This window comes from Pristis pectinata, chromosome 14, assembly GCF_009764475.1.
Source record: "Pristis pectinata isolate sPriPec2 chromosome 14, sPriPec2.1.pri, whole genome shotgun sequence".
In the NCBI taxonomy this organism is placed as follows: domain Eukaryota; kingdom Metazoa; phylum Chordata; class Chondrichthyes; order Rhinopristiformes; family Pristidae; genus Pristis; species Pristis pectinata.
The window spans coordinates 42,019,207-42,035,624 of NC_067418.1; the positions used below are offsets into that span (position 1 = coordinate 42,019,207).

Sequence of the window (16,418 nt, forward strand, 5' to 3'; positions counted from 1 at the left end):
AAAGTGCGGAATCCCCATTATTTTCCAACAGCACTGAATGTCTGTGGCTGTGGTTATTTGTTACAGCTCCTTTACATTGTGGGTTATTGCATTTGCTATTAAGGGAGCAATAATTACTCTGCAGCTTTCGTTGTGTGAAGAAATTGTTCCTCGCTCGTTATGCGCCGCTCCTCTTTACACATAACCCTGCTTTAAAAGGCGTTTCTGTGTTGACTTTGCCGTCCGCCTCCCCGTCCCTGCACGGTCGGTCGGTCGGTCGGTTTTATTCTGGCGCTGCCCCGGGGAATGTGATTGATCGGTGGCGCTGGTGCTTGGTGACCAGCTCCGCCGAGCTGGCTCTCATTCGCGCCCCTGAGATTGACTGATCGATCGATCGGTCTATTCCGCCCGCTCCCGGGAGAACTCTGGTCGCCTGAGCTCGCCCCGCAGTCCCGCTCTTCCGAGAGGCCAGGCCAGTAAAGGAGCCGCTTTTCCCGCGCATACAATGATTGCGAAAGATGGGCGTGATCTGGTCAGGTACAATTTCTAATTGCCAAATATTTCCACTAAAACGTTAAAGGGGCGGATGCAAGAAGCACACTAGGTTGCTTCACATCGAATCCAGTTCAGCTTGACTCAAAATACTTAAAGTAAATGAAGGCATTTTCTCGGGTATGTTATTTGAAACTTTACCCATATAGGATTCCAAACTCCTGCGTATCTCAGACTAGTTTATTGTCATATACACCAGGGTGCAATGAAATTCCTTGCTCGCATGAACCTCACAGAGAAATAAACTCAACTAAACGATCGGTTTGCTCCAAGGCAGAATTTGATGGGCGGGGGGCAACGAAATGTTCTCCCGCCTCTTGCGCCTTTTTGGCCAGAAACCTCACTCACAAAACCACTTGGTATCATTGCTTCAACACATAAAATAACAGAAACCACAGCGACAGAGTATTTGAGGTTTGCCTGATATTATTTATTGAAAGAGACAGGTTGTTAACACCATGACCCCGTCCTCAGGGTGCGTTGGAAGATGAGCACAATGCTCCGGGCACCCAAGGAGCTGCTGATACCGCTAATCACTCCCGTAGTCCCTTCTTGTTGTTATCGGGACCCTGGCTACATAATGGGAGTATGTGAGAAGGCAGACGGCACTCATTAGTGTTTTCGTTCAGATTGAGGCCGATCGAGCTGATTGCGAGCCCCGGGACGGGGGTGCTTTAATTCGGGTACAATGGCTTATTTACAGGTCAATAGCGTGGCACGCTCGCTCCAGCCCTCAGTCTAAACGCGCCATGAAGCCCTCTTTTGTTATTCATCCACAAACGTCGTCTGCTTCGAAACAAACCCTAGTGCCAGATGCCCTGTAAAATGCTAATTGTCTTAGCTTTTTTCTCTCCCTCTCTCTCTCTCTCTCTCTCTCTCTCTGGAATTAAATTGTATTGCTCTGCAGATGGGCAAGGAATGTCTGCGGATTTATACCGAGGCGCGGTTTCCCCCATCCAGACCCTGAACGTACTAAATCTGATAAATCAGCTTTGTAACGTTGAGTGTAAAGCTAATCTCGCCAAGCAGTCCACTATCTGTGTGTCAGTACCAATATTCGGCGGACTTATAGGCAAAGGGAAAAGCCATTCGGTTCATGCTGGGGTCAGGTTTAGTTCTTTCTCAAAATCGGTATTTGGTTTCTGCTGTTTACTTAACATATGACTTATTTTAAAAAAAATAAGGCAACAATAGTTTGCGTTACGCAATGGAGTTGTGTACAGGAGGAGGAGTGGACCGCGGCGAGTTGTTGTAGTGAGCAACAGGATTGGCTGTGAAATAAAACGAGGCAATGTTCAAATTAAAAGGCTCAGGATTGAAGGCGCGCTTCATGTATATATATATATATTCTGATTCAAAATAAGAATTGCTTTGGTTCCCATACTTTTCAATGTAGGGGCACGGGTTGTCTGATATTTGAAGCTTAACTGAGACAAAACCATTGCTGTTTTTTTTTAAAGTTTTGCATTTGTCGCAGTTTAAAATGACGGCAAAGTTAGCAAACCCCTCCGGATTCTCGGTAGGATTAACAACTTTTCTGGAAGGTTAGTGGAAGGTGTCTGAGTAAAATGAAGACCTCATCCTCCCACAATCAAATGAGCTGCAATCAATCTCCAGGCGAAAAAAAGCAACAAAAAAAAAGCTGTATTGGTTAATTTGGTTGATCCCTCGTCGTTTTACTCAGCCCCCCTTCCTTCCTCTCCAGAAGAAAATGGATTTTGTTGGTCCAAGTTTGCAATATCGCCCTCGAAATATCCCCCTGTCAAATTTCATTTAATGCTTTACGCAAGATAAACTCCAACCGTTTTTACAGTTTTGCTTTTCAGGCTCCAGACCTTATTAATAATAATAAAAAGTATGAATGGTTCATGGAAGAAGCAACACTTTCTTTTACAGCTAAGGATTATTTCAGAATACGACCGCAATAAGTATTATACAGCAGTGGTGATAATCGCCTTATGGAAGGACTGAAACCTTTACGCATACAATGGCAGCAGATTAGGTTACGGAGACCACACAGTTATTTAAAGATTTAGGCTTCACACAGCTTGGTGCGATATTGTATGCCCGCTGAATAATATATCTAATAAGTAGACCAACTTTAGTAGCAGGTAAATTACACGGGTCAAATAAAGCAGCCCAATGCAGGGGTGTTAGTCGAGACTAGAGGGGCCGCTACTTTCTTGAATGACTGATGTTTCTCACGAGTGTTTGATGAGCTATGTGGACGCCTCTTTGAAGATCAGAGATTTCGAACAATATCATCGAGCCAAAGTCTTCCCTCCGCCTTAAATCGAACTGAACATGAGTTTGTCTGGGTGACACAGCACAGGTCAATGAGTAATAAGCAAACGGATGCTGTGGCTAGTGATACACACATGATGCAGTTACGTTGAGCTGGTTGAGGTTGCTTAATGTGTCTGGAGTGATGTTGATTTTGATTCGTCTGGGTTTTCACCATGTGTGAATCTTAAAACCACCTTCTTCATACCAAAGGCTATGAGAAGTTTTAATTCATCCTCTGCTATGTTTAGACTAATTCAACCAGAACCATATATATTTTTGGAGTAAAGGAATGAGGTGGATGATCTTGGTAAATAACCCATGTATATGTGACACTTGAGTAACTTAAATAATTTACATTTTAAGCCATTGGATACGGAATAATTATATAGGGAAATACGCAATGAATGTTCCTATTTAGTTAATGATTAAAACGGTCCTCGTGACTCATTTTTATCTTCTCCTGAGCATTTATTGATTAAAATGTATTGGTCACGTAGAATTGTTTCTCCTTAAAATTTAGAACCTACTGATTCATTGAGTCAGTCGTTAATGTATGCGGGTTTCATCATGTGGAGTGTTAGCACACATAGACAAGTCTGTTGATATTAGTCATTACTACCATGGTAAGTCTAATAAACAGTCGTTACAATTCCCCTAAATAGTTTTCTAGCAGATATTCGGTGCATTGGTAATAGGTCTGTAGGATTTATTTTGTGATAACAATTAAAATTGACGTTTTATTTTAGCCACACAAAGGATACACATTATGAAGGTATGCATTCTGTGCGCGCGTAGGAGAGAGGGGCTGTATCTTGAGTTTAATGTCAACCAAATACCCTTTAGTATATGCGATAATAGCCCATTCTTTCTAAATTACAAATATGAAATGTAACGCCATAATGGATCGACATTCCCGAAATAAATTGCCTCCAATATGATTCGCCTCTAGAGACTCTCTAAAGGTTGATCATCGTGGCTTTGATTGGAGTTTATATTATATTGCGTATTCCCCTACTCAATTAATCCCTGCTCAGTTTTAAAATAACAAAGGATGTTTTTTCATGTGTTGCATATATCCACACATGTGGCTTATTTACCCCCACAAGATCGTCCAGTTCATTCAATTACTCTAAAACTATAGGCACATATGGGCTTGGTTTATAATTAGCTGGATATCTCTCATCGTTAGATTATTTCCCCTCCCTCCTCTCTTATTCGCTTCTATATAAAGCAGCCAAACAAAGTTCCAATTGTTCCCGATGCAAGACATTATCGCTCCGAATAAATGGATCTCGACTATGTCTACACGGATTTGCCATATGGCTACAAACCTCGTGAATAATAGGGGCCCAGTGTGCTTTGTGTCCGTAATGAGAACAGGGCTCCTCCACTGTTACTGCAAAAAAATACAGTGCAACAATCATCTACAACCTGAGCCATAGAGAGTGATGGACATGTCTGTTTATATTACATGACTGCGACACACACATACACACACACACGTATATATTCTACATCAAATTCATATACTTTGAGCAGAGTACTCTATAAGTGAGTCATTGTGATTTCGATGAGGCTATTTTAGTTGGAGACTGGCTACACAATGGTGCGTAAGACACCTGCTTCCATTCTAGCAGGAGAGAGCCTATAAATCGGGCTCCATACAGCTGCCTTTCCTGAGTCCATTGTTAATATTGTTTAACATGGTCATTGAAGTACAAAGACCATTCCCCCTACCCCTCCCCCTCGGGAAATAAAAATGATATTGCTAACACTCTGTATTGTGCAGGTTTCACTCTCTCAACCGTTGGCGGAGGAGACGGGCGTCATTCAATCTCAGTAATATCGAGGTTGACTAGCCGCTTATTATTTGGTTATCCATTTCATTCTGATTTTATATGACCTGCTGGGCGTTTTCCAGCACGTGTTGTTTTTATTTTAGATTTGCCAGTCCCCGTAATACTTTGGTTTGGTTTCCTACTCTGACATCTTTGTGTCTTCTGAGGGGTTGGGGAGGGATGTCCATCGATGGATGTAATTTCAGACTTTTTTTCCGAATTCTCCAATACATCTTGTTTCCTTTTCGATAGTGAAATGCTGACACGGAAAGACGGCGATACGGAGGAAATATGATTTTCAGAGTAGCAGATTTACAGAAATTATATGACTTCGCATTTGCACTTTCTGTTTCACAGACTCGAAACGTCAATCACAGGGCGGACGGGAATACCCTCGTGTAAGGAGGTAGCACGATCGGATGCCCCGCTCCTTACTAACAAAAAGGGGGCAGCTCTAGGTAGTGAAATCAGCCAATTTCATTGGCTATTTCTATTCTATCGTTCTCCGGACGATTCCCGCCTCAGGAGTGTCGCACCGCTGTATGTAGCACTGAGAGCGAGAAGTTCACGGAGAAGTTTTGCTTAAAACATTTCAATGTGTGGTCTTGCTTTCCTTCTCACCACTCGAACCCTCCCACTCCCCCCTACTCTACACACACACACACACACACACACACACACACACACACACACACAAAATCATGACTCCCAGGTGATTTAGTCTTTGTCGGTACGAACATTAGCTGATGAAAGACAATCTGTTATACTAATGGCAACTGGACAGAAAACAACCCTTCCTACTCAGTGCACACAGCTCTAAAAGAATAAAGTCAATCGTGATTTTAAAAGGACTGGACGAAATTGCTTTACATCTCATTTTAAAAGCGCACTGGACGGAATTCTAAAGTCATGTACTCCGTTGACGGCGAATTTCATGAAAATGAGTAAAAACTTAAGAGAGTATGTCCAAGAAACACGTGTGTCTTGGACATTATCTCCAGGACACATGTTTCTTAACTAACTCGCTGCGGGATAATGGAAGGGATGCCTACCCGATTCAAGTGGGAGAAAGTTACACACAGGCCATCAATCTCAACTCCCCCTCCCCCCGCCCAACCCCCCTGCACATTTTATTGTTGGAAGAATCAAACGGAGAAGGCGGGAATTCGCCTGGCGTTGGCTTTGCAGCGAATATGAACAGGTGTTTAAAAGTCAATAGAGACTTGGTATGAAGACCTGGGGAACACCTACGGTCGGTCCAGGTGCGCCAGCATCAGACAGCGCGGATTGGTGACACCAAGTGTGTGTTATTTTGTGGAAGCCACTTCTCGTTCAGTCCTGACTCATATAGACAAGTCCTTAGTGACGAATTATAAAAATATCGCGCTCTTTTATTTCTAGCTGCCTGTATGAGTTGATCAGCCAATTTCTGCACTTTTCTGAGACTTAAAGGAGTTGTTCAGCGTCTAACAACGGAGAACCACCAGTCAACTTAAATATTACTGCTATTGAAAAAGGGAATCATGTTCTTGCCTCTCGTCGAACGATGGGGAGACTGGAACCTACACAATGGAGTCTTATTTTTTTAAAGTGCAAGGAGGAAACGAGAAATTAACGCAGCTTTGAAATAACCCCGCTAACTGAAGTCTGAACCGTTAACACCGCAATCCACAACCAGCCAAGAACAGTGAAATTTCAGGCTGCTATATAATTTTACCGGGCTCAAGTGTGTCACAGTCAGAATCATGATTGAAGAAGGTAAACGAGACAGGACAATATAAAGTTAAACTGTATTCATTTATTCAGCTGAAAAAATGTGATTTTTTTTGTCTTTCCAAACTTTACCAACACAAAAGTGGCAGTGGTACATGAACGGCTCAGAAACAAAAAAAAAGGAACCCTATGCTCAACCTTCAAGTATACTAAACATTTTGGCTACAAACATGATGTGGCCGCAAGACACAAACTAAAAAAATAAAAACGTATTTACAGACTTTGTAAATAAAGCAAGAGTGCCCTTTCGTCCCAAACCAAAGGGAGCTCATGGGGTGCCAGAAACTGATGAAACCATTCTTAACATAAATAGGAAATATAAGTTAGTATAAGCTTTTGTAATTTACAAATATACATCTCGAGTTGTACTGAGAGATATCAGCAGAGCACTATTTAGAACTTATTTTTCCCCGTAATATATTCATTGTTAAGCATTACACTTTTGACCAGTGTAGATACAAATGTTCAGATTTAAATTGTTGGCTGTGCTCCTTATCACTGGCTGCAGTGGCTTTTCCGCCACTGGGGGCTGGTTTGCTACATTTACTGTATATGCATACTATACAATCGAAAGACGGTCAGTCCTCCGCTCTTCTGATATTCGGGTCAGTGCCCTCTTCTTTTTGATCAGTCTTTAGGAACAGTCAGGATGGCGATGGTCGCTGTCAGCCACTTCTTTTCGTTATACCAAGAAAAAAAAGAAAGTGGAGTGCAAATAACTACACGGTTGAGGGGAGAAGAGGAAGAAAACATTCTTAGTGTCCGGGTCTCGAAGCAAACAGCAAGCAGTTGTCAATTACGTGACTAAACCAGATCTCGCCCTCATCAATGGTGAGTCAGCTCAATCCGATCGCACCGTGACGTTTATAAGACCCCCTCCCCCACCCAACTAACCCACATGGCTGACGTCACTAGCTCCCGGGGAGATACTACAGACTCTCATATACAAGTTTTTTTTCAATTCCTGAACACAATAATATCGCGAGGGTGAAAGATTCAAATCATCGCTACTTCTCAACGCAAGTTAATTACCAAACCGGTGGTGCTGAACCCCCCACTGCAATCCCAGCCACAGCCACCCCCCACCCACCCCCCCCCCCAACTAACACATTTACATTTACAGCACTGAGAGTTTCTTAAAAGATAAACCAGCAAAAAGTTGCAGCTGACTTGAGACTTCAGCCGCCACTGCGCTCGGTTACTGCAGTTCACAAACTACTGATCGGAGTCACGGGACAATGACAGCTCAAACCTCGCCCCCTCTGGCCTGACGTAAAAAGCCTGAGTAAGTTGTTTACTACTCGCTACTACGAGCCATTTCTCATGCCCGACCCAGGCGTTGTTTTCTCCCAATTCATGATTTCCAGTTGTTCAACGCGCGATCTACTCACTTTTATTCATGTTGTCCTTTTATCTGCTGTTTTTTTTTCTATCGTATTCTCTTGCGCGGAGTTTGTTCTCCGGGCACAACAGAAAGAGACCCGTTCTCACTGGAAGCTTTGGCCACGATCGTCCTTTTTCGCTTGGCGAAAAAATCTAATCACAATTTAAGAGAAAAAAAACACGCACACATTTAAAACTTTCTCCAAACCACAACCAAGTTATAAACAAACAAATACATTCTAAAAAAAAGAGACACGTAATTTTTTTTCGGGGGAGAAAGAATTTTAAAAATGTTAAGGAAAAGGTGATAGACTCCAACAATTGGATCGGGTTGTAAGCGCAGATTTCTCGCTTTCCCCACTCGACTGAAAGTTGCTGTGTAAGCAGTTCTCAGGGAGAGGTATTGCTCCTACGTTACACAGGAATTTTTCGCCTTTCAGTCTTTCAGTAACAGCCACCAGACGAGACTACAATGGCAAGCGTTCCCAAGGCAAAGGATTTTTTAAAAAAAGTATTCACTAAACGAGCCGAAGGGCGAGTAGGTGTAGCTGTGGTCAGGAATTCCTTCTCACCTGTGATGCGCCCCGTGGAGCTCCTTTTCCGAGCGCACGCCAGTCTGCCTGGTTTAATTCCTGAGTGCAAGTTATCCGATCGGTTTTCTTGGTTGGTCTCTCTGCTCTCCAGCCCTGACAATCGGTGGACGATCTCCGGGGAGTCCAGGTCTGCGGAACCGCTGCTCTCCGTATCCGAGTTGCAGGACTCGGGAGCCGGACACTGCAGGCGGACCTTCCCCCGCTGGATGCTCTCCCGGTAGAAGACGGGCACGTCGCTGCCTTCTTCCCACTGGTACTCCCCTCCTTCCAGCGGGGTGTCCGTCGCGAAGTTGAAATTCCACTTCTGCTGGGCCTGCTCGCTGATCTCCCGCAGTTTGTTCGTGGTCTCCCGGCGCAGCTCCTCGTGGTCAATGGGTCCGAAGAGGTTCCTGCAGACGGCGGTACTGGCTTGGTGAGGGAATGTTCTCCTGGTCGCCATCCTCTCCAAGCTGCCGCTGAAGAGTTGCTGCACGCTGGACATAGCGGGCTCTTTAACCCCAACGTAGGCGAGCGCAGCAAAATGCAGAACCAACCGGGGGAGGGGGGGTTCCTTCTGCAAATAGTCGGTGGTGGGAATAACTAAATGCAACGAGAAGCACAGTCCTGGGGCAGGATTCCTTTTAAAAAAAAGAGGAGGGGTTTTTTTTGATCCGCTTGCTATGGTGCCGCGTTTGCGATGTTTGTCTGTAGCACCACCTCGAAGCTTTTTAACTAGCGCGTCGTTCTCCGCCAGCCCTGGAGGGTTGGACAGAGGCACACCGACCTCCCTCTCATTGGCCACACCGCGGGCATCGCCTCCCATTTTCTCTTCCCCGATTGGTTCCTTGCCTCACCGCTCGGCCCCTCTGATTGGTGCCGGCATCCGCCACTCATGTTAATTGGCAGGGACCGAGTGGGTGGAGAAGGAGGGAAGGGTGTGCCTGTCTTGATTGGCAGCCTCGCACTCTCTTTGTTTACGCCAGGATCTACTATACTATAGCAGACTTGCTGAGTGTGGACAATGTGTAACGCAGACACCGGCCTTTTAAACCTCCATCACTACACACCAGCTACAATAACAACTTTGCAGCTGCAAACCAGGTTATCAAACCAATTAGATGGTTGTGTGTGACCATGTTTTTTTCTGTCTTGCAACAATCTGGTTGCAACACACGTAAAAAAAGCTATTTCCAGCTTATGCATATATATATTTAATATACTCTTCTGAATATTACGTATTGAGATATGTGGAGACTCCTTTCCCGATAAAACCCACAATAAAGGTGCTTTCAATCTAAGCATGGATTCTTAAATAATGTTTACGAGTTGCATAGCTAATAAAACATGTTTGAGGTTTCTAGTTAATTATAGTTTTAGGTTTGGTAGACAAAACAATACTTCATTCCTGTGGAGTCTAATTACTATGCTGATGGACCTTTAACTAAAGTAAACACAAATCCGAAAAAAAACATGTTCCTTTGTCATACTTGAATACTGTACCAACTGTGTTTTTTTTTAATATGCATCTTACACATATCGAACTCATGTGGTCATTTTGTGTTTTTTTTCTCGCAGTGAAATTGACCCTAGACGTTGCTTTAAACCGCCTCATCTTCCCGCTGGGGAAACCGACACATTTCCGTGCTATTGCCGAGTTTTGCTCAAAAAAAAACCCTCCTTACATGGAGAAACTCCCTAAACCAGAGGACTCGCCCCCTTCCCCCGCCACTACACCATCGCTGACTAGCGATCTCCCCCTCTCTGTCCCCGTGCAGTAGTTTCATATCACCGTTTGACAGATTGCTCCGGTTTCAAAGACACTGAAGGGAGTTCCGTGTTCGCTTTGAACCCTATACACATATATATATATAATCCTTAGAAACACACACATATGCTGTTAAGAAGTCGCACCCCGCTTCCTTCCACTACCTTCCCTCCAATCCCGCCAGCACCCCCGCCCCTTGATCGGGTCTTTGTCCTGTCTCCGGAAGGCGATTTACACCGAACTAACTCCACCTTGTCCAGCTCACAGACGCAGTATTTCCATTGCCTGATGCAATATTGCTAGTAACTCAGCGAAATCCGGAAATGAATAATCAGGATTTGGAAATTTACAGAGATTTTTTTTAAAAATCACATCAAATAATCTTCATTCTTTAAAAAAAAGTATACAGAGAATGAGATAGCGGAGTAGCGCGGATTATTGTCAATAGCAGTTCTGACCCATTGGTTTCGAGAGACAACAGACAGCATCTTCTACTAAATTGTTTAATTCACAGATAAACACAATAACCCTGCATGGTCGCTCGGACATACTTCACGATGGTTCACAGACTTCAGCTAAAATGCAATGGGATTGTTGCTTACGCAATGTGCCATTTAAAGCCGCGATGTTTCCTACTGTCTTGTAAGAAAATTAAACTCCCTAGCCAGAGACTTGGCAACGTAGAGTAACTGCTTTTAAAAAATACCTGGCTACTCCCTATTAATAGCATGACCCACCCACTCCAAAAAAATACAATCACAGACATGGAAATATATTGTTTTGCCATCTCTGCAAATCTCGTGACTCGACCATTACTGCACCATAAATCTCAAGCAGAACATAACTGGTTCCAGGTGGGAGCAGACGGTGGATTTTCCAAGGGAAAACAATCTTTAAAAACAATACTAGAGATTGCTTCTCCCGCCTTTAAAATGCTTTGGAAACGTAGTTTGTTCTTGGAACGTTGAATTTTACTAAATCAATTTAAAGGTCATATCATTATGAGTGAATTGAATTCCGTCTGAGATGGGATTGAGGTTTCACAATGATAATCTCCCGTCTGGTTCCTACTATCGGCCAATGGTATCTACGGCGCTGGGTGAGAGTGGTGCGGTGGTTAAACTGAGGAGACAGAACAGGAAGGTGTCGGTGTGCATCTCTATCAGCCCTGAAGCTGTTGGGCAGATTTAATGTGAATGGATTTAACACGGAGTTTAATAAAACAAAGAGAATAAGTGTTCAGTCATTCATTAATAAAAAACGCTAAAAATATTTTATTCATGCAAATGTGGGGGCGGCTAGTTTTTTTTTTAAATAAAAAAGCTTCCAGGAATTCAGAGCACCGATTATGGAATAAGTTATTTCTAAAATAATGGAATTGGTCCAAGGGGCTGAAGTATTATAATGGGGCCAGTTTGATAGAAGTGCTTTGATAAAGATATGATAATAGAATGCATAATAAATAGAATAAATGGAAGAGATCAAATCGCATTCCCAACGTCTTTGCAATACTGAAGTCTGCCCCACGCAATGGTAATCCACACGGAGCACATTGAGATTCAGCATTCGTGGATAACAAGTCTTCCTTTTATAACAATATCCTCAGTTATAAAATGTGCTTCTCGGTTGTACTTCGCACGGACCCCGTTAGTGGGCGAATCGAAAGAAAAGACGCACAGTGGTACGACAGACTAGATATTACCGCTTCTCAGAAGTGGCTTGATCAAGGGCTAGAATTAAAGTTCAGGCCACACTTGCGGCCCATCTTCAAAGTGCTGTATAAAGCTCCAGTAACCTCTTGATCTGGGCGTCATTTCTGTCAGACCAACTCTGATGATGTTGGGTGATGAAGCCTAAGGATTCCGAGTATCATGTGGAAAGCCATCTTCAAGGCTTTCCAAAATGTCCTTTATCAGAGAGACTGCTTTGGCTGTGCTTTGGGGCTGGCAAAACAACATTGAACCTTTTCAAGTGCATCTGACTCGCCAATACAGGAAGGCAGAAGTACCACAGAAGTTCGGAGAAATTAAGGATAAGTGGCGGCATAAAAAGATGAGGGAAATCCAAGAGTTTGCACACAGGCCTGACATATGGAGACATAAGAGACTGCAGGCAACATTGAAAAGTCTCCCACCCATTCAATACTCAATTGCAATCCCAAGCAGTGCTGAGAAGGAATACAGGATGGTGGACAATGGGTCAGACAGCATCTGTGGGGGCAAAGGGATAGTTGACGTTTTTGGGTCAAGAGGTCCACACATGACATATGGAGGCTCTTTAGAGCTGCTAGGACCATCTTGGCCCAATCTCACATCATTTGGTCTCCTTACTGTCCCAGATGGACAACCTCAAGGACAACCTTGCTCGAAGCTGGATGGAGAAAGCACATACAAATGCTTCCAAAGAGGGAGTCACCAGTAACATCATGAATCCATCACACAGTAGCCAAATTAATCACCTATTCAGCCCCAACCCACATGCCTCCTCCTGCTTTCTAACCTCTCCGTGAGCTTTACTGTACTATAAAAAGGGATGGAAAACAAAGGTCCTGGCCCAGATACCATTCCAACAGAGATCTCCGAAACTCAGGGAGAGGCTTGGACCGCAGACTCTGCTGCCTCAGAATCATGAAGGAATTCCTGCTGATATGGGATACGTTAAATAGACAGCATCTTCAAGAAGAGGGATAAGTTTGACTGTGGGAGCCACCATAGAGCTTCCCATATAAAAGAGATGGCATTTCTCTTCTCCTCACTGCTGGGAAATACTTTGCCCACTCCTTCCCCTTTCTGAAGATATCCTTCTCAATTCACAGTGTGGCTTTTTCCAGCAAGAGGAACTATTGATATGATCACTGTGGCCAGGCAAATCCAAGGAAAAAAGCTTACTGCCAATACCAGAAACTGATTGTGACCTTCATTGATCTCTCTGAGGCCTTCTATTAACCATGAAGTTTTTTTGGCAATGGTTACTTAAGTGCGGCTGCTTACAGAAGTATGGCGACATTGAGAGCCTCCTGTGAACTCATATAGAACATAGATCATAGAACAATTACAGCACAATTCAGGCCCTTCAGCCCACAAAGCTGTGCTGAACATGTCCCTACCCTAGAAATTATTAGGCTTACCCATAGCCCTCTATTTTACTCAGCTCCATATACCAATCTAACAGTCTCTTGAAAGACCCTATCATATCTGCCTCCACCACCGTTTCCGGCAGCCCATTCCACGCACTCACCACTCTTTGAGTAAAAAACTTACCCCTGACATCTCCTCTATATCTATTCCCCAGCACCTTAAACCTATGTGCTCTTGTGGCCATCAATTCAGCCCTGGGGAAAAGCCTCTGACTATCTACCCTATCAATACCTCTCAACATCTTATACACCTCTATCAGGTCCCCCCTCATCCTCCGTCTCTCCAAGGAGAAAAGGCTGAGTTCCCTCAACCTGCTTTCATAAGGCATGCTTTGCATCCCAGGCAGCATCCTTGTAAATTTCCTCTGCACCCTCTCTATGGCTTCCACATCTTTCCTGTAGTGAGGCGACCAGAACTGAGCAGAGTACTCCAAGTGGGGTCTGACCAGGGACCTATATAGCTGCAACAATACCTCACGGCTCCTAAATTCAGTTCCCCAATTGATGAAGGACAATACACCATTTGCCTTCTTAACCACAGAGTCCACCTGCGCTGCCACTTTGAGTGTCCTATGGACTCGGACCCCAAGACCCCATGACCTCCATGTTCCTCTGTAATGATTTAGATTCAGACCGTTTTGCACCAGCAGTGGAGTCCGGCAAGGCTGTGCTAATGTCCAAACCCTTTTTTCCATTTATTTTGCCACCATCCTGTATTTCTTGACAGCAGAGATCACTGCTAGGGCTTGCAATTGAGAGAACAATGGCTTTACATCAACCTGGACCGCCCATATCACCAGAGAGTATTAAGGGTGATGTAAAATTAGTAAGAAACTTGTAGCATTTTGCTTACCCAAGAAGTTTTCTTTCCCAGAAAGTAAGTATTGACAAAGATATCCCACATTGGATCAGATGTGCCAGCTGTGCCTATGAGAACCCAATGCATGGCACTTTCAAAATCATGACCCCTGGGCCTCAACCTGTCTATAAATGTATAGCCATACCAACCCTTGTTTATTGCTGTGAATACTGGGTTTCATGTCAAAAACATTGAAAGGCCTTGAAACAGCAACACTAACAGTGAATGCTGTTAATGAATCCTCAGAAGCAAAGGGGAAAACCATTGCATGAATGCCAGTATCTCATTCAAAGCTGACACTACCTGTATTGAGACCATGGTTATTAAATACATTTGTGTTGGGCCTCCCCAAACAAGTTCTCTATTCTCAGCTTGGCCAAGGCCAGAGAACTCAATAGAGGACCAAGGAAGTGTTGCAAGGACATGAAGGGATTTTCAATTGACACAGAATATTAAGAAGTTTAAACAATGAAGAAACTATCCTGGTGGTAGTGTCGAAGGAAAGGGTGGGGGGGGGGGGGGGGAAGAGATAAAGTCCTTCGAAGTGAGAGCAAAGAGAAAACAAATGACAATGAACATGGCCTAGTCTTTCCTTGGCCAATGTGTGCAACATCTGCCTATGGGATTGAGCCCATCAGCCACTGTAGGGCACATATTCTGATTCTGGATAAAGGAAACACCTTCTCCAAGGGTTTTGCCAAGAACAAGAGCTACATAAGCACTGACTTTATATTTCATGCATCTTGTCCCATGAGTTATATTTTACTTAATGGAAAAACTGGCAAAGAATATTTCAGTAAGTTTACTTTTATCATGTAGGAAGAGGAATAAAATATATCAATATAGTGTGGCATGGCTCTGTAGCAGCCCTCTGACTCAGCACATAGTGAGTTGAAGATTGGGATTCCAGTACACAACCCAGCCATTCTGCACAGTGAGAACCCTGGACTGCTTTTCTAATGAGATTAAATTGAGTCTCTCTCAGGTGGGCCCTAAAAATCCTGAAGCACTTGTCAGATTCGGAAAGGTTTCCCAGTGTCTTGTTCAATGCTTATCCTTCAACTAATGTCACAAAAGCAAATAATTTAGTCATTTATTCCATTGTTGTTGGTGGGAGTTTACTGTGTACTCAATTATTTAACAACTGCATTTCCTACTTTACAACATTATCTGCACTTTATAAGTTCTTCAATGTCTGTAAAACTCTTTGGTATGTACTGAGGTCATGAAAGGCAAGTTCCTTTTTAACGAAAGCAGAAAAAAGTTCACTGTATCCTCAGGTCAGAAAGTATCTGTGAAGACAGAAACAGAGTTTTTATTTCAGGTCAACAGATCTTCATCAGAATCTGGTTTGCTTTCTCTGGTTCTCCAAGCAAACAGAATTATTTTCATGGAAGTATTATTAGGCTAATATTGGTTATTAAAATGCCCAAATGAAGAAAAGACAGGTAGGTTAAAAAGGTAATAAGCACATAGAAGGGAACTGTTAAAGCATGAAAATCATTGCTGAAACAACCAGTCTGGGTTAGGGTGGGCATGTGGCAAGAGGATGATGGCTCTGGAATTACACAAGAGTTCTGATTACTCTGGTGATTGGTGGCATAGGAAGAGACTCCCTCGGCATTACTTGCTATGAGATCACAGATGTACATACATTGATGCTATAATTAGAGTTATTATAATTAGAGTTCATGTTTTAACATTCTTAGCAAAATTATATATGTTTTGTTTCTAGAGAACATATCAGAACTTAGGAACTGTATGCGGGAGGGTCCATCTGTCACTCCCAATCTTTAGAAAACTTTGCATTTCACATTCCCTCTCAGAGCAAATGTTTCCCTAGTTATCTATCCGATTCTCCTATTTGCTGATACAATTAGCTCTTCTCAATATAATACCATACATTGACTACTCCGTGAAAGTTTTGACTCTCGTAGCACTGACCTGAAGAGGCAATGTTAATCTTAATAAACTTATCAGTACACAATAAATCCAACACCTCCCATCACAGAAGAAATGAGTCCTAGTTGTGGAAAAGAGATATTTATGACATCAAATGAACTTGGTTGTTGTCAATGCAACTAAGATACATGACACTGTTATCCTTTCTGACCCTCTTTTTAGTAATAAACTACACAACTGATACTGAATCAAAGGCAGACTCCTCATTGGAGGGATTAACTCAAAAGACAGAAACCAGCAGGAGGACCAGAAAATGGAGGCTATGAGGAGAGGAGGAGAAGGTCAACATTGTAGTCGAACATCATTTCACTGT

At 43.2% G+C, this 16,418-nt stretch overlaps 1 protein-coding gene across 2 annotated transcripts; it reads right to left on the minus strand.

The window, feature by feature from the left end:
• Positions 1–6,433: 6,433 nt before the first annotated feature.
• On the minus strand, positions 6,434–9,221 carry LOC127577734 (cyclin-dependent kinase inhibitor 1C-like). 2 transcript variants are annotated; one of them, XM_052029243.1, is made up of 3 exons: positions 8,384–9,221; positions 7,820–7,964; positions 6,434–7,103 (listed from the first exon to the last, which is right to left on the minus strand). In XM_052029243.1, exons 1-2 carry the CDS (start codon positions 9,204–9,206, stop codon positions 7,858–7,860), a joined length of 930 nt encoding a protein of 309 aa, XP_051885203.1. In that variant the 5' UTR covers positions 9,207–9,221; the 3' UTR covers positions 6,434–7,103; positions 7,820–7,857. The 2 variants fall into 2 exon arrangements, with proteins under 2 accessions (XP_051885203.1, XP_051885202.1); XM_052029242.1 differs by having other exon boundaries at positions 6,434–7,147.
• Positions 9,222–16,418: the final 7,197 nt, after the last annotated feature.